General features: G+C 38.2%; 3 protein-coding genes across 9 annotated transcripts; 2 read left to right on the forward strand and 1 right to left on the reverse strand.

The window, feature by feature from the left end:
- The first annotated feature begins 398 nt into the window (after positions 1 to 398).
- Positions 399 to 17226, forward strand: GlcAT-P (Glucuronyltransferase P). Of its 3 annotated transcripts, XM_046625668.2 has the most exons (6): positions 11359 to 11378; positions 12053 to 12269; positions 12761 to 12987; positions 13597 to 13981; positions 14638 to 14795; positions 15440 to 17226. In XM_046625668.2, the coding sequence occupies exons 3-6, from the start codon at positions 12772 to 12774 to the stop codon at positions 15836 to 15838; spliced, it is 1158 nt and encodes a 385-aa protein (XP_046481624.1). In that variant the 5' UTR covers positions 11359 to 11378; positions 12053 to 12269; positions 12761 to 12771; the 3' UTR covers positions 15839 to 17226. The 3 variants fall into 3 exon arrangements, with proteins under 3 accessions (XP_046481623.1, XP_046481624.1, XP_068992710.1); XM_046625667.2 differs by lacking the exons at positions 11359 to 11378; positions 12053 to 12269 and adding an exon at positions 399 to 875; XM_069136609.1 differs by lacking the exon at positions 11359 to 11378 and having other exon boundaries at positions 11392 to 12269.
- Positions 16921 to 20693, reverse strand: Alg10 (alpha-1,2-glucosyltransferase Alg10). 3 transcript variants are annotated; one of them, XM_046625665.2, is made up of 4 exons: positions 20376 to 20693; positions 19046 to 19409; positions 18816 to 18955; positions 16921 to 18666 (listed from the first exon to the last, which is right to left on the reverse strand). In XM_046625665.2, the coding sequence occupies exons 1-4, from the start codon at positions 20475 to 20477 to the stop codon at positions 17932 to 17934; spliced, it is 1341 nt and encodes a 446-aa protein (XP_046481621.1). In that variant the 5' UTR covers positions 20478 to 20693; the 3' UTR covers positions 16921 to 17931. The 3 variants fall into 3 exon arrangements, with proteins under 3 accessions (XP_046481621.1, XP_046481622.1, XP_046481620.1); XM_046625666.2 differs by having other exon boundaries at positions 19046 to 19426; positions 20376 to 20471; XM_046625664.2 differs by lacking the exon at positions 20376 to 20693 and adding an exon at positions 19486 to 19985.
- Positions 20694 to 20922: 229 nt separating this feature from the next.
- On the forward strand, positions 20923 to 24291 carry LOC124218818 (protein phosphatase 1H). 3 transcript variants are annotated; one of them, XM_069136608.1, is made up of 7 exons: positions 20923 to 21020; positions 21203 to 21437; positions 21526 to 21783; positions 21862 to 22079; positions 22158 to 22428; positions 22530 to 22789; positions 22862 to 24291. In XM_069136608.1, exons 2-7 carry the CDS (start codon positions 21252 to 21254, stop codon positions 23109 to 23111), a joined length of 1443 nt encoding a protein of 480 aa, XP_068992709.1. In that variant the 5' UTR covers positions 20923 to 21020; positions 21203 to 21251; the 3' UTR covers positions 23112 to 24291. The 3 variants fall into 3 exon arrangements, with proteins under 3 accessions (XP_068992709.1, XP_046481619.1, XP_046481617.1); XM_046625663.1 differs by lacking the exon at positions 21203 to 21437 and having other exon boundaries at positions 20928 to 21018; XM_046625661.1 differs by having other exon boundaries at positions 20939 to 21437.
- Positions 24292 to 24656: the final 365 nt, after the last annotated feature.

Raw genomic sequence — 24656 nt, forward strand, 5'->3', positions numbered from 1 at the left:
CCAAGTTTTGATCACCGCCCGTAATTTATACCCAACAATATATCAATTACGTTAAACTCGTCATCAATCTACGGTGTATTGTAAAATTTCTTTAAACGAAGCAATAAAACTAATACTCACTTACTTACCGTGATATCTTCGTAAGAGATTTCAACTTTATTCATTTAAAAAACTTGTTTTCTCATCTTTTTGTTTCGTTCCAATTCGTCGACCGTTTTTTTTTTTTTTTTTTGTTTTTTTTGCCACCTTCTAATTATATGCTTTTCTCCCGCGCATCGTACTCCGCAATAAAAATCACACCTTCTTATTGTTATATCCGACAAGGAAAAGAGCCGGCTGGTGTTGTTGTTGTGCACATGCGCTCTGAATGACGGAATATTTCCGCGCTTCTCCTAATGGCGGTCGAGGTTTCCGTGCTTGTCGAAAGGGGATGCCAGTACGGGACGTTTTTTTGTCGTCCCCCCCCAGAGACAAAATAGCCGTATATTCAATTTTCTCCGCCGGGCTTATAATGACCACTGCGTATCGACACGTGGCTCATTACAGGCGACCGTTGTTACCGTTTTCTGTTCACGCCAATTGACACCTTACACGGACGTTGTTGTTTGTCAGAGGTCAGTTGTAAAAAAATCGTGCCGCGTTTACCGGGCAAAATAGACGGAGAATTGACTGATGAAAGAAAGGCTCAATACCATTGATAATAATGATGATAATAATAAGAGTAATAACAATAAGGTTAACGATTAATTAAGACGCGGTAAGACTGAAAATATACAACCGGAGAAATGGAAGATCGAAGAAATGTGACAACAGCTGTACGTTTTGAAGAGTATTTGGTCACTTGGAAATTGTCTACAATCATGCCTCACTTTACGGTAAGTAATTAGGTGCGCGTGATAAACTTATATTTATATACGCGGTTTACATCGTACAATTTTTTATTTTTTTTTCTTTCCAACAACTCAAAAGTGAACGGTGACGCCGTTTTTTAATTGGGTAAATGAAAAATTGATTGTTCTCGTTTCGCGTCTCACAGATGATGAACACTTTTGAATTATTTCACGTCAGTTTCTTCCTCTAATTGAATTGAAAAAAGCAACATTTTTCACTTGGTTACAATTAGTGGTTGATATTTCCTTGGTTATTGTCATGTAAACTGGAACACTGTGTTTGGCTTGTAGGTATACTGGACTGGGCGAAAAAAAACTATAAATTATAGTATATAATAACTACACAAAAAACTAACTTGAGAAACCGATTTTTTTTTTACTATTCAAGTTGGTAAAATACGGTAAAAATAAAAATATGTAGATAAAGAAAGGTTTTAGCTGGATAATATCGTAATAAATGTCGATTTTTTGAAAAAAATTTAGCCATCTGACGAGAAAAAACAAAATATTTTCAATATTTAAGTCTTAAATTTGTCAAGCAAGTGAAAAGAATTATGTCAAACGCAAAATCAACGGTTAATTACTTTTGAATACAATTTCAATGTCGAATAACTTTTAAAGGAGTGAATTTCATGAAAAATGTTAAGGGACCTTTTTTGTAGAGCATCAAATTTCCCACAAAAATAATGGTTTGATCTGTGAAAATATTGATTTTTCTGGTAATTACAAAAATCAAAAATTCAAACAAAAATTTGAAAAAACAAATCAATGTTTAAGGCACGATTACAAGGCAACGACTCGATCTACGTCAATTTAGTAGGAGAGCTTTTTTGTAGGAAATTTAATTTCCTTCAAAAATATATATTTATAAAATTTTTCAGATTGATAATTGATGGATTTTGGGTAAAAAAATGCGGTAACTGTTAAAAAATCAATAGCTGTAACGATACACCCCTTAATATTAATATCAAGGGCTCAAACTTTCAGGATAATTTTTATTTGTCCTCATGAACAATGTTTTTAAAGTACCATTAAAAAAAAAATTCTTCTTTTTTTTTGGCCCAGTCTAACGTATACAATAATAGCGCTAATATTTTCAAACTTATCTTGTGACGAAATTATTAGAGATAGACATAGGCTCTAGCGGACTTTTTTGTAAAGCTCGTCGAGATCTAGAAAATTTTTGAACGTTACCTTCTATTCCTCTATCTGTAAGAGTTTACAGGGCGGCGACAATTTTGCTCGGATAAAATTCCCTGACTTTTCCTGTAAAAAAATTCAGAATTCGCTGACTTTTTACAAAGAAACTTGGATTTTTATGATCAAAAGCTCCGGAAATTGTACGCCTTGGGTATATAAATTTGGGTCTAAAAAACACATAATATTGCTTCGTTTTAGACACATAATTAGAAATTGAACAATACCATTTCCGAAAGTCAGTTTAATTGAAATTACGAAGCGCAGCTGAAGTTTGAAAATGATTCGTAAAAAAAAAAGTACGTTTATTCCCGACTGAATCGTAAAGTTAACTTTGTTTACCTCAAAAGTGGGACGACAGTGGTATATTTTTTTCTAAAATGATAATTCAAAAGTCTCAATTTTCAAATAAACATCATGGCCAGAGTTGAGTCGGAAATAAAGTCTTACATGTAACGCAGCGTTAAAAGTCAACTTTATTCCCTTGTCACATAATGTGCTATTTTCCCTATGAGCCATCATAATTCCCTGACTTTGGCGAGCGTTTGCATAAGTTTGTGATCCCCTTTCGACTTGGCTTACAAATATCGTTACATCTCCGCAATTAATGATGCGATTGTAACGAAATACGGCCTAAATTCTAGTCACTCGCTGCGGCTATCCACAGAAAAAAGAAATAAACAAAATCGGCTTAGTAGTTACGGAGTTATAAGCGCTTGATTTCTTTGTGATAGAAGAAAAAAGGATAATATATTCTACGGATCGCGGGGAAAAAATGCATTGCAACAACTCGTAATAACGAGACTGATTTGAATAATGAAAAATTAATCTATAGCTCGAGATTCGTTATCGCGAGGCGCTGGATAAGGTTCGATTTATTATAATTTTACCACGTTTCAGAGTTCTACGAACGGTTTTAAAGCCACCCCTGACACGCGATACCACCATAATCCCGTTGCGGAAAGATATCAGTGAAACGAATAATTTAGCCATAATAATTCAGGCGCGTGTTGTAAAAGCGCCGTATTCATTTTGACGACTGGTAAAAATTGAGATGAAAAATTCGTTTCAAATTGGCAAAATTAAATTCTAATGCGATTATTATAATTTAATTTTCATTTTTTATTAATAATAAGAAAATAAATCCTCGCTGTTTGAACAGAGAATGTAAATAAGTGAGAGATATTTTGCCGCAAAATTATTCGCAACTGTAAAGCGTGACGTTTTTTGTTTTTTTTTTTATCGATGCACCGGAAAATCGCCTATTTCAAAAACACGATTACACGTCTGAAAACATAACAACGCGGAATCTTACATTCTCTAAATTCTTCAACATTAGAAAAACAAAAGTCGGCCTTCACTTTGTATCACAGATTAAAATAATTAGTATAACGTCGACTTTATTTTTATTTTTTATTTTTTTTTTTTCTCTCTCTCTCTCTCTCTTTCTCGGTGCAATTTAAACCGGTCCATATATACACGTATTTCTATCTTTTTATAGGTACGTGAAATTCAGCTTACAAATAGCTCATTTCACACGGTATATAGGAAGAATTACGCGCGATGTTGAAAACCGGTTTTATACGCCTCTGTTTGTCTTGGACTGTTAGCGTCACGATTTACCTGTTTCATTTTTATTCATAAAAATTTATTAAAGTTGTTAAATCGCACAACGTATTATACCAATAAAAAATATTAAATAATTCGCAGCAACTCGTGGTAAAAAATTACAACAATTTTTTCTACCATCATCGATCGTGCGAAGGATATTACATTGCAACGCAATACCTATAAAATCCTTGGTCAAGGGATAACGATGTAATAATCAATTCGCGTTCTTGTCTCCGTTGAATCAGCGGTTACCAATGATTCAAATTTTTTATACGCATGAATTTATAACGTATGGTTTATAAAAGTTATCGCATTCTATGCCATTATCTGACTCTGATTGAGCGCGAAGCGTTGTCGCAAAAACAGGAAGACATTTCGGTAGTGGGGTGAGAGGTCTTCTGACGGGTCAGCTAAACGCATCGCCTGCACACATCGTATGAGGAATAATTTTACAAGTCACGCGGAAAATAATTATTCGTGAAGAATTTTTTTCTTTCCCTCCATTAATCAGTTTCGTTCTATCTGTAGGTAATCGGGGAAAAAGGTTTCGTTACAAGAGAAATTCACAAATATTGAATTGGATTTTATAACGTTTCGAGGTTCACCTGTGCACTTATAAAAATTGTCGGGAAACCTTGAAGTATAAAAAAAAAAAAAAAGAATTACGGTAATATTCTTGAGGTGAATAGACGGAGGACCTAAGTCGTCTAAGAAATTGGCTTATACAACCGTCACCACTTGTTCAGTGCTAAGGAAATCGAACGCTAATCAATATATGAACTCTTGGATATAACCTTCGACAGGTGATCGGAGAACCTTCGAGACGGCGAAACTTATTACAGTTAAAAGAATTCAACGCAAATTCACGTGAGTTTTGTGTTTCTTTGAGGGTGAAAAATTTTCTTGTTACAACTTTTTTTTTTTCTTTTTTTTTTTTTTACTCATCAAATTCGGCTCTCTCGAATTTTTGTGCTGAACTAAATTAGGTTGGAAAATAAATGATCAAATCTGCGAACTCGCATATTCAATGTTTCAATACGAATTATTGCGAATATTATGTTTTCTTTTTTTTTTTATATTCAAATTTTTTTTCTACGATTTTTCAAATTAAATGTATGAATATTATACGCTGCGAACTCGTGTATTCGTTTTTCATTATTCTCGAGAGGTGCGAAATATGCGTTGGGTATAAGTAGGCCGTCAACTCGAGTAGCTTTAAATTGAAAATGGAAAATTGCTGCAGCATAAGGAGCGCGAGGATGAAGGGAAGAGAGTAGGAGGAAAGAAATGAAGACAAGTTTAGCGGTCTAACTTGTTTAGTTGAAAATTTGTGACCAGGTGGTAAATATGAAGAAAAACATTGGTCGAATGTCGGTCAATGATATAATTTACCATGTGAACATACCGACCATCTTCAAACTAAAAAAGATATAACAAATGCTTAATTAACTAGTCATTCGCTTATCCTAGACTATATCTGATTTTAACAAGATTTGTCGTTTTGTTTAGTCAAGTTAAACTTACGATCATACTTGTGATTTCTTAAAAAATATGTGTCAGTAACTAGCATGTTTACAGTACTAGAGTTTGTGAGTTAAAATTTAAGAATGATACAACAAATATCTGTTACAATATGTTATTTTGAAAATAGATTTAGATCGATTTCCGATCACTTCCTTCCTTCCAAAATGGCGCTATAATAACATCAAAGTCAGAAACGTTGTCAAATAATTATTAGTAATCTGTATCCATGTATTTGTAACTAATTTAACATCAACTCGAGGACAATGAACGTCGTTCAAATGGTAAATTGTTTAATTCACCAACGTCCGACGAATTTTTTCATAGTAGTGTAAATTATCCATCACATGCTAGGCGGTCATTAAAAAAAGCACGCGTTATTGCGAATGAAAGCTCATTCTACATCAACATCTCTTTTCACGATTCTGAACAGCGAGCCTCAATTTTAGCGTTTAAATTTCGCGACATTACATAATACAATTGAATTGTCATCAGAGTGCCATGCCGAGAAAATCTGGGGGAAGTAAATCGACTTTATGAAAATGCTAAATCCAACTCTGAGTACGTGAATGTTCCTCAAATGTCTGTACTTGAATGATTTCGTACCCGTTCAGGAATAAAAAAATTCTCACGGCTACTCTTCAATGCCAATTTAGTTCCTAACTACGTCATGCTTACGTCATGACATAGATTGAAACGTTACACCATGAATTCGGTGTAACTTTTTTTTTTTACTCAACTCGTAACGTGAGATTAGAAACGGACGATTCTGAACCCTCGGGATGCAACGTAATCGATCCTAAACGAGACGTAAAATTAATAAGTGAAAACGAAACGGTGCGAAAAATTTGCCTTGTCAGATGAGAATGAATTTTTGCTTTGACAGCCAAAATTATGTTACCGTGAGTAAATCTTGGCATTATGTTTTATACACGTTGTTACGGCGCAACGAAATTAATAATTTCAATTATTTTTCACACGAAACAAAAATATCCTGCCATCCTTTCTACACGAAGAAACGAAAAAAAGGAATTTTATTCAAAACCGCAGGAAAAGAGGGACACATGAAGGTTTTTAATAAAAAAAATCTCATTTCAACCATATTTTTTATTATAAAAGTTACAGATTTTACTCTAAAACAGTGGTTTTCACTGTTTTTTGTGTAAATTCTGCATTTTACGAAGGATATCTTAATAAAATACCTGATGTGTCCCTCTTTCCTTGCATTTTTCAGCAAAATTTGCTCTTTTATGCTCTCTGTGTACGCATAAGTGTAATCAAAAAAAGCGAAATCAATTCTACACAACTCTTGTCTAACGATATATATTTCTTTCTCTTTTTTTTTTAGTTTTTGATGTATCAATCAGTCGAAAAAGACTCTTGACAATCGATTTTACGACATAATTCTTGGGTTCCAAAAAACACAAAAATACTGAGACTTGACTCGTATGAAATTTTCTACAAAACGTGCTAGATGGATATCTTTGAAATAAACGAAAAATTATTTCCCAGTATAAGTTCTGAGAATCAGGGAAATTCGTTAAAAGTTTGCAAACTTTATAGTATTTATGCGCAAGGAATAGTAGGATCAGCCAGTTGGTAATTCGATATTTTCACACAGAAGGTCTTGATCCTTGAGAATTTTCCTTTTTGACCCTTTTCACGAAATAAATGATTTGCTTATAATTGATTAGAAAATTTTTTACGACACATACAACGAGCTAAAAAAAATAGTTGATGCAAGATTATTTATATAAAAGACCCAGCTGCGTGACGAATCCCGAGACAGGAAAAATTTATTGGAAAAATTAGACTCTGATTTCCGAAATTTTCTCGTGTCGAAATTGTTTTCCGCATGTCATGTCAATGTATATATAACGCTGCAGTATTAACCTTGCGGGGGGAAAAGGAGAGAGGAGAAGGGAGCGAGTTGCATCGATTTCTTCAGCAAATTCAAGCGAGGCGAAACCAGCCGAAGTTTTATCAGGGCCGCGCTTGGATAGGAAGCTCTTGAAGCGTTTTCTCGCAATTGATTACCTAAAATTAATGCAATGAAACAATACCGACAGGAAAATGAATTTCTGCAATTTTTGCATATAATTTCTTTCTTACTTTTATTGAGCTGATTTTAACGAAGTATAGCATAAGATCTGCCCAGACGTTGTAGCTATACGCAGGAAAAAAAATAATCAAAATCGGTTCAGTAGTTCTCGAGTTACAAGCGAACTTACGGACAGACGGAAAGATTAAATAGAATATCTATGTGCCGGATGAAAAGCACGTATTTCAAACGATAGATCGAAAAAAATGATAAAAAGCGTATTTGTCGGAAGAAAATGCTAATTCAATGTTTAGTTAGTCGTAAAATTTTCATAAATCTATAATGTAACTGATGTAGGAATGAGAATGGAATCAAGAATTGAAAGAACACAAACGAAAAAACAAAAAAAAAAATTGTCGCAGCGAGACATAAGCTTTATTTTCTCGGAAACGGCTGTCTATTTGGAGTCTCTGCTTTGGGAAATTCAAGTTCGAGTCATGGTCTAAGCGCGACCTAAGTTTCGTTGAAATCGGTAAGTGTGTAAGGTCTCCTTATCGGTAAAGCCGCTTCCCCAAATCCGTCCGCAAACATCATCCCCACTCTACCCACTCAAGACTTGTCACGACGCTTGTCGAATTCCGAACTCGACGCTCTCACGACGAAAGTTGCGCGTGGAGGGGATAACGCACTGACCGGGATTATCTTCCCCTACAGTCCCAAGAGGGACCCTACCGAGAATATCGAATGTATTATGATTATTAAGTGATGATGAGGTGTTGACAGCTGTCCGGTTCACATATATCGAAGGATCGAAGAAGAGGAACGCCACGGGTTGAGGAAATCGGTACTATACTAACTCTGCGCCGAAAATGGGCCCAATTTTTGCTGGCACTCCGACTCAACCTGCTTACCCTGTCAATTCGAGTCGATCAGTCAAAGACCCCCTGCCTTAAACAGTCACCCGAAACATTACGGCACTTCGTAAGGATCGTAGGGACTGAATGAATAATAAAATGGCGCCGGCTGATGAGATCACCCCATCACCTGAGGAATTAGCTTGTTCCCAGCGCTTAACGGTTAATTTCAAATCTAACGGTTGATTTGAAACCGTCGAACGTCAGTCGGTACAAAGTAGCGAGTGAGTTGGAATTGTAAAATTGCAAGTAGAATATAATGAGACCACGATGTTGACATTACTTCACCTATTAGTCATGTTACAGAGCGTGGACTTTTGGCGTAGGACACAAATGTGCGAAACTAGAAAGACGATACTGACAATGAGTGGCGAGTCCCGCTATCCCCACCCGACCCCCACCTCGCCCGAACATGCGCAATGCTGTGTCGATCTCTCGCCGGACAGAGTATAGATAGGAGTTGGAGGGGCCTTATCGTGGCGGGAAACGGTGCTCGATATGAACATGAGCTGTAACTACGGTTGCCGGAATCAGGAGCAGGGATCGTTTCGTTGTTAGAAAAACTCTCGGTGGACGTAGAGAGGAGATGATTGCATAATTACACCGCGTGGCAAATTGGGAGCATGGAAATTAAATTTGAAAAAAAAAAAAACAAAAAAGAACAAGAAACAACAGGCAACAGACAATGCTTCGTACGCTAGGTACAGAGATTTGAGGGGCTGCAATTAATTTCGTTAGCTCAGCGTAGCAATTATTATTAGTGTATAATTGCAGCGAGCTGTAAATTAAAACGCAGTGGAGAATTTTCAACTCCTGCATATACATTAGGAAACGTGTTGACCTTACCCAGGTATGCTTTTCTCCGTCGTGAGTACAGTACGAGATAAAAGTATACAGTGTTATAAGGTAAAGAAGCAATTAGCGGCGAAAGATTTCGAGCGTGTTTTTTTTTTCTCTCTCTTTTTCATCCCTTTAATTACGACGAAAATTATTCTTTCTCACAATCAGTTAGAAACAGATCGAATATATCTCTTAAGGCGAATAGTGACTAGAATCAATTTCTCAATTTTTAGTCTCACTGTAATGTGAAAGTAGAAAAGAAAAAGAAACTTTAAGTTATAGCTCTGCAATTTCATTGTACATAGCTGGATCGGTATAAACGAAGAGAAAAACTGAAATAAGATTACGGGTATTCGCATTTCGACGTATTTAATTACGCGTTGAAAGATGTAGGGTTGGAGAGACGCATCATACGGGTATCATATGGATATAAACTTGAGCACGATAATCACGATACGGCTGACGATGAGTATAAACGTCTTGGTGGATGCAAGAAAGAGATGAGGTGACACCTACCGCGGATTAATTCAAGGATATTGTCGCAGTAGCTTCTCTTAGAAATACTTGGGAAATTTGTTTCCCTCGGCTACCTGCACAATTCATCCTGCAACTGTGTAGGTACGCGGATACAGTCTGATTAAAAAGTAAATTGGATGCAAAACGGAATCAGGGAACTGACAGAATTTCAACGTGTATGTTTAACTTGATTCAACTGAAAGTTGCTAAAACGCCAATTTTGCATTTTAACAGTCCGATAGTGAGTGGTTAAAAAATCGGACCTGTTTCAATTATAAATGTTATCTATTATGAATGTGTGTAAATTACCTTCGGGTCACTAAAGTTCTTCAAACTATTGTGATACATGAAAGTGGGAAAAAATAAAGGAGAAAGGAATAAACCCTGTGGTAGCAAGGTCAATATCCAAAAGTGTTGACAATTGGTCGTTTTTTTTCTTTTTTTCTTTTTTTTAATTATTATTTTTTACTCTTCACATTCAAATCAATCGTTTCGAAGGAAACTTTTGATAACCTTGATAGGTACCTACGATAATAATTGAATAATTTTTCGTGTTGTTCGGAAAAATTTTATCGCGAACTGTACAAGTTGACGCCACGGGATCCTCAGCGACGGGTTTAGGAGAAAACGGATAATTGGGTCTATGCGCAAAACCAAAAACATCTCATTTTTCTATGGGTATAAAGCAGAGAAGCACAAAACAATCTCATGATGTTAACGCACTTTTTTTACATAAATAATCGTGTGCAACAATGAGGAAACGTTGCTTTCGTCACGCGTATTTGCAATATTCGTTTTCGGCTCACCTACGACTAATATCGCAAACTTACGCTCGGTCCGAAAAGATCGAATTTTTCTCTCGCTACAAAATATATAATTAGAGGCTTTTTTAATTTTCCTCTTCAATTAAGGAAGTTGCTTGGCCGAAAATCGGTACTTTTTATAATATATTGTAACGAACTTGGCGTTAGGAAATAAAATATGGGTTGGTTGAGCATAAAGAAATGATCCAACAGGTATAAATAATTAAATTAAGCAGTGAAAAATATTTTCATTAGCGATACGCGTTCCTTGACGTAAGTCAGAAACAAGACTGTTTTTACAATAAATGTTGGTCGGCGCATCAACTTTACATCATTTTGTGAGATGTGAAAGCTCTTACGACATCTCTTGTCTATGATAATTACTATGTCACAAAAACGGGTGATTTCACCCTTCGTAACCCAACATCTTCCGTTTTTGATATTTTTTCAGACATCTCCACAGGTTACAGGAATCGAACGATTTAAACACAAATGACTCATACCTCCGAACATAATGAATATAAATTATAATCGATTCCTCGCCAACTAGGCCGGTTAATTGCTTCATTCGAACACGCATTAATCCATAATCCGAACACGTAGAACACGGTGTATAGCATTAGCGGAGTTTCTCCTCACCGTCGAGATCAATACCCAGTGGGGGGGGAAGGGGGTGGGGGTGGGGGTCGAGGGGTTGAGGACGTGGAGGGGAGAGCGGCGAAAATGCTGAGGATGGAACACATGGTGTCTGCCAGGACGGAGGGTGGGGGGATCGATCGAAACGGCGCAGCCAGAGCCTGCAGCAGTTTCGCGTGTTCCAGAGAATCTCGTGGCCGATGTTCCTCCGCCGGCGTTGCGTTTCGTCGACGCGTTTCTCGGCCTGAATCATGATTTGTGTACTTGCACCGTTTCCCGCCGCCACGACGACACCGTCGCAGTTCGAAACGAAAGGCGGCACTCGCCGCATTTCAGAGCCCCGTTTCAGCCGTCCGATTGCCTCAAGCCGGTAAAACGACTGCCTCCTGAGGTTCTAGGCGTGCGGTCAGTAAGTAGTCAGTACCGCCACAGCTGGTCGGGTAGCGTCTCGTCGCGGCGTCGCTCTTTCGAGGTTTTCGGTAGCAGAGCCATGCTGCTGGCAAAACTGCATCGCGAAATATTTTTAGAGGCAGCGTCGTAGCGCGAGAGAGGCGATCTTGCACTCTTTTCTTTCTACTGTTAATAAAATTGTGAAATAGAACGTTGGAATTTGAGGTTTTGTTTTAAATGATTCGTTGACAGATTATACAAGCGTTGATCGAAATAACAAGCAACTGCACCGTTATACCGGGAGAATTGTATCGGGACATTTAAAAAAAAGAAAAAATAAACAATAAAATAAATAAAGATAAAACGATAGCGGAAAGGGTGGTTAAATCATTTTTCAGGTCAAGGGTGTCTACTTTACCGCTTCCTTTTCTCATGTTTCACACGAACAGATGTACCGTGTAAAGTTATTAAATTAGCTTTGATCCGGTGCATTGCGGCGAAGAGTCGTGTCGGAGGTTCGAAGTTATGTTCCACCGATCTGGGAACGAGTGTTTTTTATTTTATTTTGTCTTCTCGCTCATGCGATGTATCGTATACTATCACGACGGATGGTATTTTTATTGATTGTGAGCTGGGCGGTATGAGTTATCAGTTTCAATTCTGTTTTGGTGATTTTGTCTAATTGTACGCCAGGCAATCATGTTGCACGAGGTTATCGACGGACTGAAGCGGTGACCTTACAGGGAAATCACAAGAAATTATGATAAACGAATTTCAACTGGTATAATTGAGACAAGTGAACTCGTTCAAATTCTTGGCGAAAAGTTTAGCTGCGCACGTGAGACGTTTACGCGCAACTTAAAAACGTCAGATGTAATGCTGCAGGACTGACACACGCATGTGTATTTTGGTAATGCTGCTCATCGTTGTATAAGTTTAGTGCTACACTGTCGATACGCTGAAATCTGAAACAACTATTCTTACACTGACAAAAACATGATTCAAATTTTTTTTCCAACGCGTCTTTTGATCGAATTTAGACAATTTTATTTTACAGCAATGCCTCCGAAACATACTTATGAATTTTTCTGTATTATTCCACCAGCTTAAATATCATTTCATTCTTTCACTGAACTTTGGTCTTGAGTTATATCTTCCACTGACTCACCCTTATTATCTTTCATCTGCCACACTGCTACTGTATCCGAACTGCCTACGTTTCCGGAAATGGTTATGTGCCAGCAATTATGTTCTATGTCTATTTCAGAATTACACTACAGTTTCCAAGCTTGATTCCGACGTCCTTGGAATACGTCATCGTAGAAAGTAGTGGTTCTCATTGGAATGCAACCTGATCGTTCCACGTCCTCGAAACCTCCTTGAACATCGTAATTCTTTCAGGTTCACGCACGATGAAACCGGCTCTTAAGATGGGCATGATTGCCCTCGTCGGTATCTGCCTCGTGTTTTACCAGTATCACCTGTCCTTCGGGATTCGAGTTGATCAAATCCCCGCATCGAAATTTGATTTGAATGCCGGGCAACCCCCGGATGGTCCTGATGGTATACCGGTAAACAGCGACACCTACGGTTGCAGCATCGCGCACCAGAAGCTCACCGAAGAAATGGTACGTGAATTTTAGCACGATGGATGCCCTGGTAAGAAAAAGAAACCAAAATTTTCCAGGGACATTTGTAGAGGGACCAATCGCCTGTTTCTACAACCGTTTGTTCCTACGTAAAAAATTATAATGGACTTCATTTTGTAAAAATTATGTCAGAGAATTTTGAGATTAATGTTTGTTACGTAAGATTGTCCGCAAGACTCTCTGATAATTCAGGCGAGATGAGTTCAACGATGTAAGACAGATTCTATGAATCCGATGAAATCATTCTCAAAAGATTACAAAAATTTTTTAATGCAGATTCACTATTCGATTTCGATTGAATCTTTGCACATTCGTTTATACATTATTTCGTCATTCGCGGCATCATCATTTTCGAATTGACGAGGTTGAAGTTACAAAAGTTATCGTAACGAAACATTGGGCATAAAATCACGATTTTCTTAATTTTACAATGAACTTTAAGGAATTAAGATTTCGAAATATGAGTGTATTTTACATTATTACGGTCCACTGAATTTCAGACAATTCCAAAATGACGAAATTAACAGTGTGTCCTCAGCATGAATCATTACAATAACGTTACCAACTTCAATATGATCCGGATTGCAGATTCGACACGCGGTGGACGCGGTCAGAAAATCGAACGGCCTCGGGCCCGAAATCGGAGTCCAATTGACCGAGGAAATTCTGAATCAGCTGAACAAATTGACGATCGGTAATCGCGGAAAGGACAGGCTGCTGTCCCAAACCCCTGCACAAACCACCATCAACAGCGTCGTGGCAGCCGCAGATAAATTCGCCGATGAAAACCCCCTCTACGTTATCACCCCGACGTATCGTCGTCCGGAACAAGTCCCGGAACTTACGAGAATGGCCCACACTCTGATGCTCGTGAAGAACGTCCACTGGCTCGTCATCGAAGACGCTCATACCCCCACTCAACAAGTCACTGACCTCCTCCGAAGGACTGGACTCAAGTATGAACATCTCGTTGGTGAGTTTCTCTTCTGATTGTGAGTTATGGTTCTGGCATTTGCTTTTTTCATGACTTTACCCCAGGTCACGATATCAGGTTCAGATCCGAATTAACTTATCGCTACGACATTTGGACAAGGGGGCAACCACTCCTGAACTTAGGTATACAGCGTAAAAAGAGTCCTGTGAAATCGCACAAATTCACTTGAAGTCGTGAAATCATGATGTTAATTAAGGTCACGAAAAGTCACGTGGAGTTATTCAAAGTCACTCGGAATCACTTGAAGTCACGAAACGTCACATGGAGTTACTTAAATTTACTTGGAATCACTTGAAGTCACGTGGAATTACTTAAAGTAAATTGGAATCACACGAAGTCACGTGGAGTTAGTTAAAGTTACTTGGAATCACTTGAAGTCACGAAAAGTCATGTGAAGTTGATTATAAAGTTACTTCGAATCCCTTGAAGTCACTCGTTAGGCGAGTCCAAGTCATGAAATCCGGGCGCCAAGTGTCCATGCCCAACTTCAGGAGTGTTCAGACTTTACTCATTCGTCAAAAATATACTATTCCGATAATCAAGGTGTTTGTTGAACCTGTAACAAATGAGTGTGATCAAATCGAAGTCATCGGTTGTGACTTCGGACATTAACCCCCACTATTTTGCCTGTCCAGCCCCGATGCCCGAGCAGTACAAAAAGAAGAACGGTGCAAAACCTCGGGGAGTTTCGAACAGGAATCGCGGTCTTCAATGGATTAGAGCAAATGCGACGAGTGGAGTTTTTTATTTTGCCGACGACGACAATACCTATGACATTAAGCTGTTCGACGAGGTTCGTATCATATAATGTCGAAAAGATAAGATGGTCTTTCTGTAGAGTATAAAAAAAACTTCATCGAACTCGTCCCATTTATCCGTTAATATTACGCGAACTATCGAAAACTTTCGAGCAGCGGTTACCAATGAAATTACGAATCGGATCCAATCGATTCTAATGCAGGACTCGCATGCAGTTGCATTGTTGATCGTACCGTTCGATATCAGTTGTTGCTATGGAGAAATACCGAAGGTCTTCCAAACCGTGAATCATTCATGACAAAAAACATACCACGTCAGGTGACGACGAGTAACCCTTATTTTCTCGAACCGTTTATTTCCGTGCAATTTACAGATAATTACAAGCTGCTTTGATTACAATTTCGTAATGGATTTCTGATAAAATAAGTATGATTCACCAGACTGAAGTTAGTAACGTTAACGTAACGAAATATTGAAACTAAGATCATTGTCTCGAAAATTTGGAACGTCTTTAAAAAAGTTTAATTTCCAAAATCTGAATGCACTCCAGTTTTTAAAAATAGATTACTCAATTCGAGACGATCCTACAGTTACGGAATAATAATTTTTCTTCAAATTTAATCGTTACATTAACGTTACGAACTTCACTCTCATTATGATTCGATTGCATAATTTCAGATCCGCACAACTCGAAAAGTCTCGATGTGGCCAGTTGGCCTTTGCACAAAGTTCGGTCTAAGTACGCCGATAGTGAAGAACGGAAAGTTCATCGGTTTCTACGACGGTTGGATGGCAGGACGGAAATTCCCCGTTGATATGGCAGGTTTTGCAGTTAGCGTCAAGTTTTTGCTTGAGCGACCAAAGGCCAGCATGCCGTTCAGGCCCGGGTACGAGGAGGACGGATTCCTGAAAAGCCTGGCGCCGTTCAACCCGAGCGAAATAGAGCTTCTGGCTGATAACTGCAGCCAAGTTCTCGCCTGGCACACGCAAACCAAGAAGAACGAGCCGAGTGCGGCCCTCGACAAGGAGAAATACGCTTCGACGAATTTGATCAAATTAAAGCAACAAATAGTATGATAAAATGTGAGGCGCGGTATAGCGATAATCGATATCGGTCTCAACTAGACGACGCCGTCTTTGATCACTTTTACACAGACGCGTCGTAAACCTAGTGCCTAAGCTGTATCTTCCTTACTCAAGATATAACGTACCTACACTATAGATACCTAAAAACGAGCAGTGCTATTATTATTACTATACGTTATAATGCTGACATACTGAAATCAGGGTCGACTTTACAATTTGTCTTTAACGAGTCACGCCAACATAAATTAGTACTGACAATGGATACGTTACTATTTGCATGTTGTTGGGTCAAAATGATCGGAGTACATATATATCGCGGGATTTAATCTCATTGTCAGTGTTAGAATATTCGATTGACGATAATACGCTAGTCGATTTTCGGCAAGTACCGGATGGCTCGATTATTTGTTTTTCTTGAAACTGACTTGTTTTAAATGTTGATGAAATTGATTATAATAATATTTCAAAAGTGATTGCCTGAGGTAATGATGTATCAGGAACACTTGGACTTTGCCATATGGGTATTACATTCTATTACTATATTTTTATACATCTATTAGTAAATTTAAATTCGAAAGCAATATGTTGAAACAATCAGCAACGGTGAGAAAAAAATCGGTGTAATTGATTTTAGCAAAGAACGGCGATAATCTTTACAATACGTGATATTTCTATGAAGCTTTAACAAATCGTGATTCGTTGTACGATTTTTAGAGATAAAATTTAATCGAGAGGAGATACTAATTCAAAATTCGTTATTCGGTGCGGTACGAATTGTGTTTTATTTTTATTTTGTAAATTAATACCGCGGTTTGTATTTTGAAAACGTATCTAACGGTTAGCCAGTTAACATTCAATTCTACGTACCTATTTATGATTTCATTCCGTCGTAACGTCGATCCTGCTTAGCAAGACCTCATTCGACGCGAGTCATTGCGCATATCAAAGATCGTTTCGTCGGTGAATGCGAGGTTGACGAAGTCAAAAGTGAGCGGATAGATAGGTAGACAGATAGATGGAAGAGGAAATAGATAAATATAAGAGCAATGGTATCTCGTTTTTTCTTGACGAGAATAGAGAGAACAGGACAAAGGGCGCAACAGCCGCGTAACTAATTATAAACGGTAACAATAATTCGATAAAAAAAAGGTGCGATCTAATTGCCTGTAATTTGCGGTTTACATTGGACATATCCGTATAGTATTTATTGTCTGAGAGATGAAATTCGAAGAATAGAATTATGCGTGGTATTAAAATATTGGTAATATTGAAAACGGAAAACGATACGAGAGAGGAAAGTAAATGACAAGATAAAAAAAAAAAAAAATAAAAAAGAGTTGAACATTTTTTAGCATTATATTTAGGTAGTTACGCGACGTCAGCGTCGAAAACTCTGAAATTTATGAATTTAAATAAAATAAATGTAAAAGTTGAAAAGAATGTTCAATGGAGCGCGATTATGAAATTGGTGATTAAGGGACGTTATAAACTAACCCCGGTGCATACAAGTTACGGACACAATAATTATTTGTAGGTACGCAATGCTTCAGATTGAAAACCATTTTGATTATCGTAACGAATACCTAGTTGAAAATAAATAAATGAGTGAATTAATAAATAATTAAGGCCTGAGAGTAAATAATTCGCCAGCTGCAGCGAATGGAAAAACAATGAATATAACATATTGACGATCGAGTTAGGCGAAATCCAAAGTAATATTATAGGAGCGAGGCGTGTATTATATTTGTACATTACATGATAAATCTTAACCTAATATATAGGTAAAACCTACCAAATTATGGTGAGATTGTTACATACTATGTAAAAATAAACGAACAAAAACAAAATGAGAAGCAAAAAATTGCTACGAAGGAGGAAATGAAAATTGGAAGACGTAACGTAATAGCAATCAAATAAATATAATTATCGAACTTGGATTTTCTTCTGTTCATTTATTCCATTTCACAAATGATTAAACAATACAGTTTACGTACATAAATGCCTAGAATCAGTCGTTTTCGAGAGCTGTTTCCCCCGTTTCAACAAAAAAGACTAGTTTCTTTTCCAGGTGAACAAGATCGCAACTACCACGAGATTCTTTGCGGATACTCGTCGTCGTCCCAGTAAAATACTTTGGTCGAAAATACGTAGAATTGAAAAGCATTGACTAGTAGGGTCGTCAATGACTCGGCGAACAATTGCCACGGTTTAACACTGTCGATAGAATTGATACGATATATGATGTAGGGAATGAAGAAGTATCTGGGCTCCAGCAGGAGCTGGGGAACGAGCACTATGAACGTTGCGATAAAGTAGCCGATCTGGGAGAGAAATCGGAGATGACGAAGAGCCCGCCAAGTGGCGAAAAGACAGAACCCGTAAATCGGGACGAAGAGATATCTGGCCAAATAATATCGTCCGATAGTTTTGTTCCAAACGTAAAAGGTGTAATGCCTGTTGTCGGCGAGGAGGTAGGGATGCACCAGGGTGTTGTAGCGGACAATTATCCCGACTAGAAGCAAGGCAAGAGTGGTGAGGCCCCAACGAGCCTTCGCGAATCTCAAGAAGTCTATTACGTGACTGATGAAGTATGGCCAGGCGAAAAAGGCGAAGAATACCGAACAGTAGAAGATTTGAGGCACGTGAAATGTGGCTACATGGGCGCTGCGGTCCCCAAGGACTATGCCTTTGTTCCAGAGAATGAAAATCGCGAAGGATAAACCGATTAGAAGGTACGGCAACAGTACACCGAATATTTCTGCCGCCAAATTGGTAAATCTTCCACCCAGAATTTCTTCCTTTGCATTATCCCAGAGAAGCTAGAAAACAGAGGAAAAATGCCGTTCAGCTAGAAAGTTGTAAACATTTGATTCAAATACTTTTCTCCGATGTTTATTTGCGTTGTCTTCTTACTGAATCGTTTTTTTTTTTTTTTTTTTTTTTTTTTGCGAAGGGCCAATCAACTCACCTTGACGTATGCTGGAGTGTTTTTGAAGCTTTTGTGGATTCGGTTCGGATTTTTTTTCTCCAGTATGTCCATTCCGAGTTCGAGACAGATCCACGCAACCCAGACGATATTTGTCTGTCTGAAGAGTACGGCCAAGACACCTTGGGAAATGAAAACCAGCAGTAAATATGATGCGAGAAAAATTGTTGCTTCATTTTTTTAAACTCATTTTAGGTGATTGATTAACTTACCCGCAAAAGCGGATGTTTTGAATCGCCGTTTTATGTAAAACAGGTACATGAGGAGCACCAAATTGGTGGAAATGACATCGGTGTAATAAAGAAAAAGAAGGAAGTACAGGGGTGGTAAAATAGCGATGTTTAAGCTGGCTATGAGGATCGTCCATTGTTGTCTCTGATCGTGTGATTTTTGTTTAGCGCCATATTGCCGCCGTTCAATACTTGACGTTAGTATTTGATACACAACGAAGAAATTTGCGAACGTCCCGATCAAGTTGATCCCCCGCAAAACGATAGTGTTGCAAAGTTTGAGTGGTGCGAAAAGTACGACGGCCATCAGATAGAGCCCCGGAAGTGTGGTGATTTTTTGATCCCACTGAAATTCGTATGTTTCTAATATTTGTGAAAGACTGGCACAAATTATATTTCATATTGACATAAAAAAGAGTTACCTCGAAAAAATTTCTGTTGCAGAAGCGCAACGTTTGAGGCACGTGGAAAATCTCATCGATGTAATAATGCGGCTGCACTTTATTTAGGTAAAAAAAAAGCCCGATACTTGCTACCACGAATATCAAGACAACCAACTGTCGAAGCATAGTGTGAGAAGAAGTCGAAATTGTGATAGATTTATTAAAATTCATCATTTAAAGAACTTATTTAAACTTAACCTGTTCAAATCTCCCGCGATTGGGTAAGTGACAGTTGCACGACCTCTCAAAACGAGCAGACAACGTTTGTTTCGAACGACTGTTACGTTTAAATGACAGCAGGTACCGTTACAATGAGAATCGACGCGAAATTTGAAGCTTTATTTACTCAGTTACCGAGGAATCTTCGACTGCGTATCGAATTCTTCGAATGGTCGGCATTTAGCGTTGTAAGCGATCTGCCAGCACGTGTTTCACACCGAGACGCCACATCATTTCAGTGCTGCCAATTTCTTAATCGAAGATTGGATTCTATGCAATTGCATTGTTTACCCAAATCGAATAAACAGTGTAAATTACATTATTGTATGAAAAAAATAATTTGACACTGTGGAATGCAAGAATCCTCGACGGATATCTAAAAAAGTAAATAACCGAAGGCAAGAGAAAATAAAAAAAAAAAAAAATACGGTACATTAGGGTACCACTGAACGATTACCGAGTTTGGCAGCATAAAAAGAGCGGGAAATCAAGGATTATCTGAATGTATGTAATGAAATTGTATCATCCTCAAACAATACACGAACTGTAAAAGAGTAGGATGAATTGCTCAAAAGATGGATGATGATTAGTCAAGAACAGAAAGCAGGGGTCCAAAGACAGAAAATAGATAATACAAAGCTGAGAAATACCTTTTTTGAAAAATGGTTGTTAACATGGCTGCAGACAGCCAATCCGATTATTCCGAAGGCTTCGTTCGGTACAAGATGGTAAACAAGATGGCCGTAATTCATAACTCATGTTCGTAACTTTCAGGGGTCGTAGATGGCTGCACCGAACGGAAAGCCTAATTATTACCTGGAACACGAGGCAGACGGCTGGTAAAGTGACTGTTTTACGCACATGTCTGGGGATTGATTCTGTATTTTCACATTAATTAAAGAATCAGCCCACTGAAAACTCATATGGTGGAGGGTGATTCACTTGGTGAAGCTCATTTTCTTAGTTATTGGCCTGGCCGGTAGGATCGTTGTAATATAGGTGTGGTTTTTTTCTCGTGTAGTTTCCTCGATTATATATCTGTACATAACACGTCCTAGAACGCAACGACTCAGGTGGTCATAACAGGAACTAAATAACCTTGCTTTTGACTTGCTTCACCAAGCCATACACCCCCCACTCCAAAAAAGTTCCCTACTTTCCAGAGACCTGTATGCGTGGTGTAAGGAGTCCTATATGTAAGTCCGTGGGTAAAGTGGTAATATTAAAATGGGTGCTGTTGACCATCGAGCGAAACGTCAAACTTCAATTGGCTGTCATAACCTGCAGCTAGATGTGTAGTAGTAAAATTTAATAAATCAAATTACTAGTGTTAGTTAAAGAATCCGAGCCATTACGGTCGAAACATTAACGCGAACAAGAAGATGTTTGCATTTACTGAAAGAGGGAAAAATGCGTCCTCTATTTGACGCCTAACCTATAACCTGTAGTAACAAATAAAGCAAATAAACAATTTCAGGACAAGAAAATAAAACTCGTGATAAGACGAAGCGAACAACAACATAACAATGTTCAATAGATTCAAATCTGCGCTTCTCACTGCCGTCGGGGCCAGTGAACTAGGACTCGAGTATCCGCCTGAATCGGACAGTGAAATTGGAACAGATTTTCTCAACTCTAATCTAGTCTTTGAAGTTGAGACTAAACCTTATAGTAGACCAAGTTTCCTGGGTCTTACCAATGAAGAGACACAGGTTTTAAACCTTAGAAACATATAATATCGCACATGTTCCCACGTTCCCTTGTTATTTTAACTCTATTTTGAAAGATAATTTTTTTTAGGTAAGCGCTGACCATCGAGTGCGACCTATAATTGTCCCGAGAGATTTGAGTCGGTTGCCTTGGTGCGCCGGCTATGCAGAGTGCATTAATGCTGGTAAGAGTACTTGGAATGAGGATCAAGCAACTGCGACCCGTGGGGATTTAAAGTTAGTCGATTCGAACATCACGCTGCCCTACATAATGTTTTCAATGTTTGATGGTCATGCTGGATACCAAGTGGCCTTAACGGCAAGGCTACATCTCCACAGGATAATTTATGTAAGTTACAAAATCTTTGACTCACAGAAACATGATGGAATATTAGTCTGTACTACTGGTGACTTATTTTATTTCCAGGAAAAGCTCGCTTCCATACCTGGCGAGCATCTACTCAGCGAGAAACAAGGTGGTTTAGTCAATGGCAGGGATCTGGTTGTAGGTGCTATTGAGCTTGCCTACAATCAAATGGATCAAATGGTGGAACTGCAATCACAGAAAGGAGGTGGCGGTTGCACAGCCATCACGATACTCTTTCTCAACGGCATTTTGTACGCAGCTGGTGCTGGTGATTCCAGGTAGAGAATTACGTTCTTCCAACGCCATATTTTTCTGACAATGTCCACATTAAAGAACCTATTAAAAACATTTTACAGAGCAATATTGGTGGTTGGTGAGCAAGAACGTGCGTTGACGCGGGATCATACACCTGATTCGGAGTCGGATCGTGTAAGAGCCCTGGGTTCTTTGAGGGGAGGAGAATTGCTGAGGGGCCAATTTACCGCGCTCGAATTCCGTAGGCGTCCACTAGAGCGGGAACTGGGCTCTCACGTCATTTACAGAGAACCTTACATGACGGGCTGGGCCTTCAAGACACTGACCCACTCAGACCTGAAACTGCCCCTCATTTCTGGACGTGGAAAAAGGGTAACTATCAATTTATTTTGCATCCCTCAAGAACGGTTGAAAACATTAAAACGGAAGAAACAAGGCGTATACACTAAACGCGGTGCAATACTTTTCCACAGAGCAGAGTAATGGGTACTATAGGCGTGACTAGGGGCTTTGGAGACCACGGATTAAAGGCTGCGAACACGGGAGTGACGATAAAACCGTTTTTGTCATCCCAACCTGAAGTGCAATCCCTGAAACTCGAGGAATATGATCTCAGCGAGAGAGATTGCGTAATCATCGCCACTGACGGACTCTGGGACGTCGTTTCAGACGAGGAGGCAGCTAACATTTTGAGGAAGACGGTCGCTCCCGATACTCCGTCGTTGGAATACCGGTACAATTAGCTCCATTATTTGTCCAAATTTTATTTCATCCGCAAACAAAAAACGTGTTTTTTTCTTCTCAGTCTGACTATGGGAGCTCAGGAGCTGGTGCAGGCTGCGCGAGGACGATTGGTGGGCCGCGTGTGGCGAGGGAAAGTTGAAAATCCCGAAGATAAAGAAATGAAAATATTGCCGATGGCGTCAGTCGACGATATAAGTGTACTTGTTGTGCCGTTGTATCCTTATCTGTGCGAGCATAAGCAATGGTTGAAGACTATTCAACAAGATCAGAGGCACGCTCTTGACACGATGCAATCCTCCGCCACGAACTAAATCCAAAGATCGTTGGCGCAAGAAAATGTTATGAAAAGACGTATTACATAGAAATAAGTGATGATATAGCAAATTAAGGAAAAAAGAAAGCTAATTTAGAACAATTTTCCTACTAATCTTTTATCAGAAAAACTTGGAACCCCATGAGATGAGGGTCCCAAGGGTTAGTGAAATCCACCTTATAGGTGGTTAGAGAATAATGCGTGTCACGTAATGGGTTGTTAATATTGTTAATGATAGGTTAGCGTATACAAAACGTGGAATAGTATTTTTTCGTCTTTATTTATTACCACGTTCTATCGTATGTTTTAAACATTTTCCATTCGGTCTCGTATAAGCATTCGCATGTGCGATCTAGGTACTAAGGGCATATTTTTTCAAAAATTTAGGTACACACACGTTATAGGGTAAATGTCGCAAGGAACATTGGCAAATCACAACTTTCGAAAATAACTTTCGAATAATGGGAAGATTAGCAACAATGTTGATAATAATTACGATGAATTTTTATGCATACATGAACCATGAATACGTGTATATCGCCACGTAATTAGGTTTATATGACCACCCATTAATGATATTTTTGTGGTTTTTTTTTTATCCTATATAGAGTTGTTACTCAATAATCGACATTCCAATAAATAATACAGGTGTAAATACGTATAACCTGTATTCGTAGGTGACAAGGTTTTTTTCTCGTAACAGAGAATGAACGCACTTTCTGGGGATTTAACAGAATGATTCTGGAAATTGGAAGTATTTCCAATAGTGAAAATCGTGGCATTTGCAATGATTTTATTTATTATGCCGTATGGCACTTGAAATTGGTATAACCAATTGAAACACACAATATTCCTATCTTGCTGCTGTGCACCGTATAAGTATTTATATTTCTGTACATGAAAACTAAGAATTATAATTGAATATCAATGCACACAATTTTTTTTTTATTAATATTAGTATTCTTGTACAATTTGAATATAAAATATTATACATTTCAACTACTTAAAATTAATTCTTGTGTACGAAAGCGCTGATACTTTACGATATATACGTATCAATTCTCAACGATCAAATATATGCAACCAATCGTGGAAGCTAACAAAATGAAACCGACATTCATTAATGTACACGTCGGCGTAGTTATGTTATGTCAATATATAAAATATCACCAGAACGATTACTTGTATTACATTTTTTTCTCCATTATTTACCTTTATCCGTATTTCGCAAAGAGAAAATGAAATAGAGAAGATTTCTTGTAGCAACTGATGTTCATTCAACTTGGCTGAATACTTCGGAAAAAAAGTATTATTCACCTTGTTGGAAAAATTCTCATCACTTGATGAAGGAGAAGCAGAGTTTTGGGTGTTAAAATTTGCATTGCCAAGTCGAATGCCATTTACGACAATTATCATGTAAAAAATACCTGGAACGAATGTTTTTTCTAACCAAAGAATTTCGGTTATTTCAAAAAAACTTTTCTTTTTTGCTTTATAAATTACTCACGCCCTGACAACCATGTTGTGTTCTTAGAAACAGGCG

Source organism: Neodiprion pinetum, chromosome 5 (genome assembly GCF_021155775.2).
Source record: "Neodiprion pinetum isolate iyNeoPine1 chromosome 5, iyNeoPine1.2, whole genome shotgun sequence".
Classification (NCBI taxonomy): domain Eukaryota; kingdom Metazoa; phylum Arthropoda; class Insecta; order Hymenoptera; family Diprionidae; genus Neodiprion; species Neodiprion pinetum.

Coding starts and splice junctions, on each gene's coding strand:
- LOC124218818 (XM_069136608.1), top strand. CDS start 21,252: ATGTTCAATAGATTCAAATCTGCGCTTCTCACTGCCGTCGGGGCCAGT. Junction 22,429..22,529: donor TTTCTGGACGTGGAAAAAGG/GTAACTATCAAT, acceptor ACTTTTCCACAG/AGCAGAGTAATGGGTACTAT. Junction 22,790..22,861: donor ACTCCGTCGTTGGAATACCG/GTACAATTAGCT, acceptor TTTTCTTCTCAG/TCTGACTATGGGAGCTCAGG.
- Alg10 (XM_046625664.2), bottom strand. CDS start 19,680: ATGATGAATTTTAATAAATCTATCACAATTTCGACTTCTTCTCACACT. Junction 19,410..19,485: donor GCAACAGAAATTTTTTCGAG/GTAACTCTTTTT, acceptor TACGAATTTCAG/TGGGATCAAAAAATCACCAC. Junction 18,956..19,045: donor CAAAACATCCGCTTTTGCGG/GTAAGTTAATCA, acceptor TCATTTCCCAAG/GTGTCTTGGCCGTACTCTTC.
- GlcAT-P (XM_046625667.2), top strand. CDS start 12,772: ATGAAACCGGCTCTTAAGATGGGCATGATTGCCCTCGTCGGTATCTGC. Junction 13,982..14,637: donor CAAGTATGAACATCTCGTTG/GTGAGTTTCTCT, acceptor TTGCCTGTCCAG/CCCCGATGCCCGAGCAGTAC. Junction 14,796..15,439: donor ACATTAAGCTGTTCGACGAG/GTTCGTATCATA, acceptor GCATAATTTCAG/ATCCGCACAACTCGAAAAGT.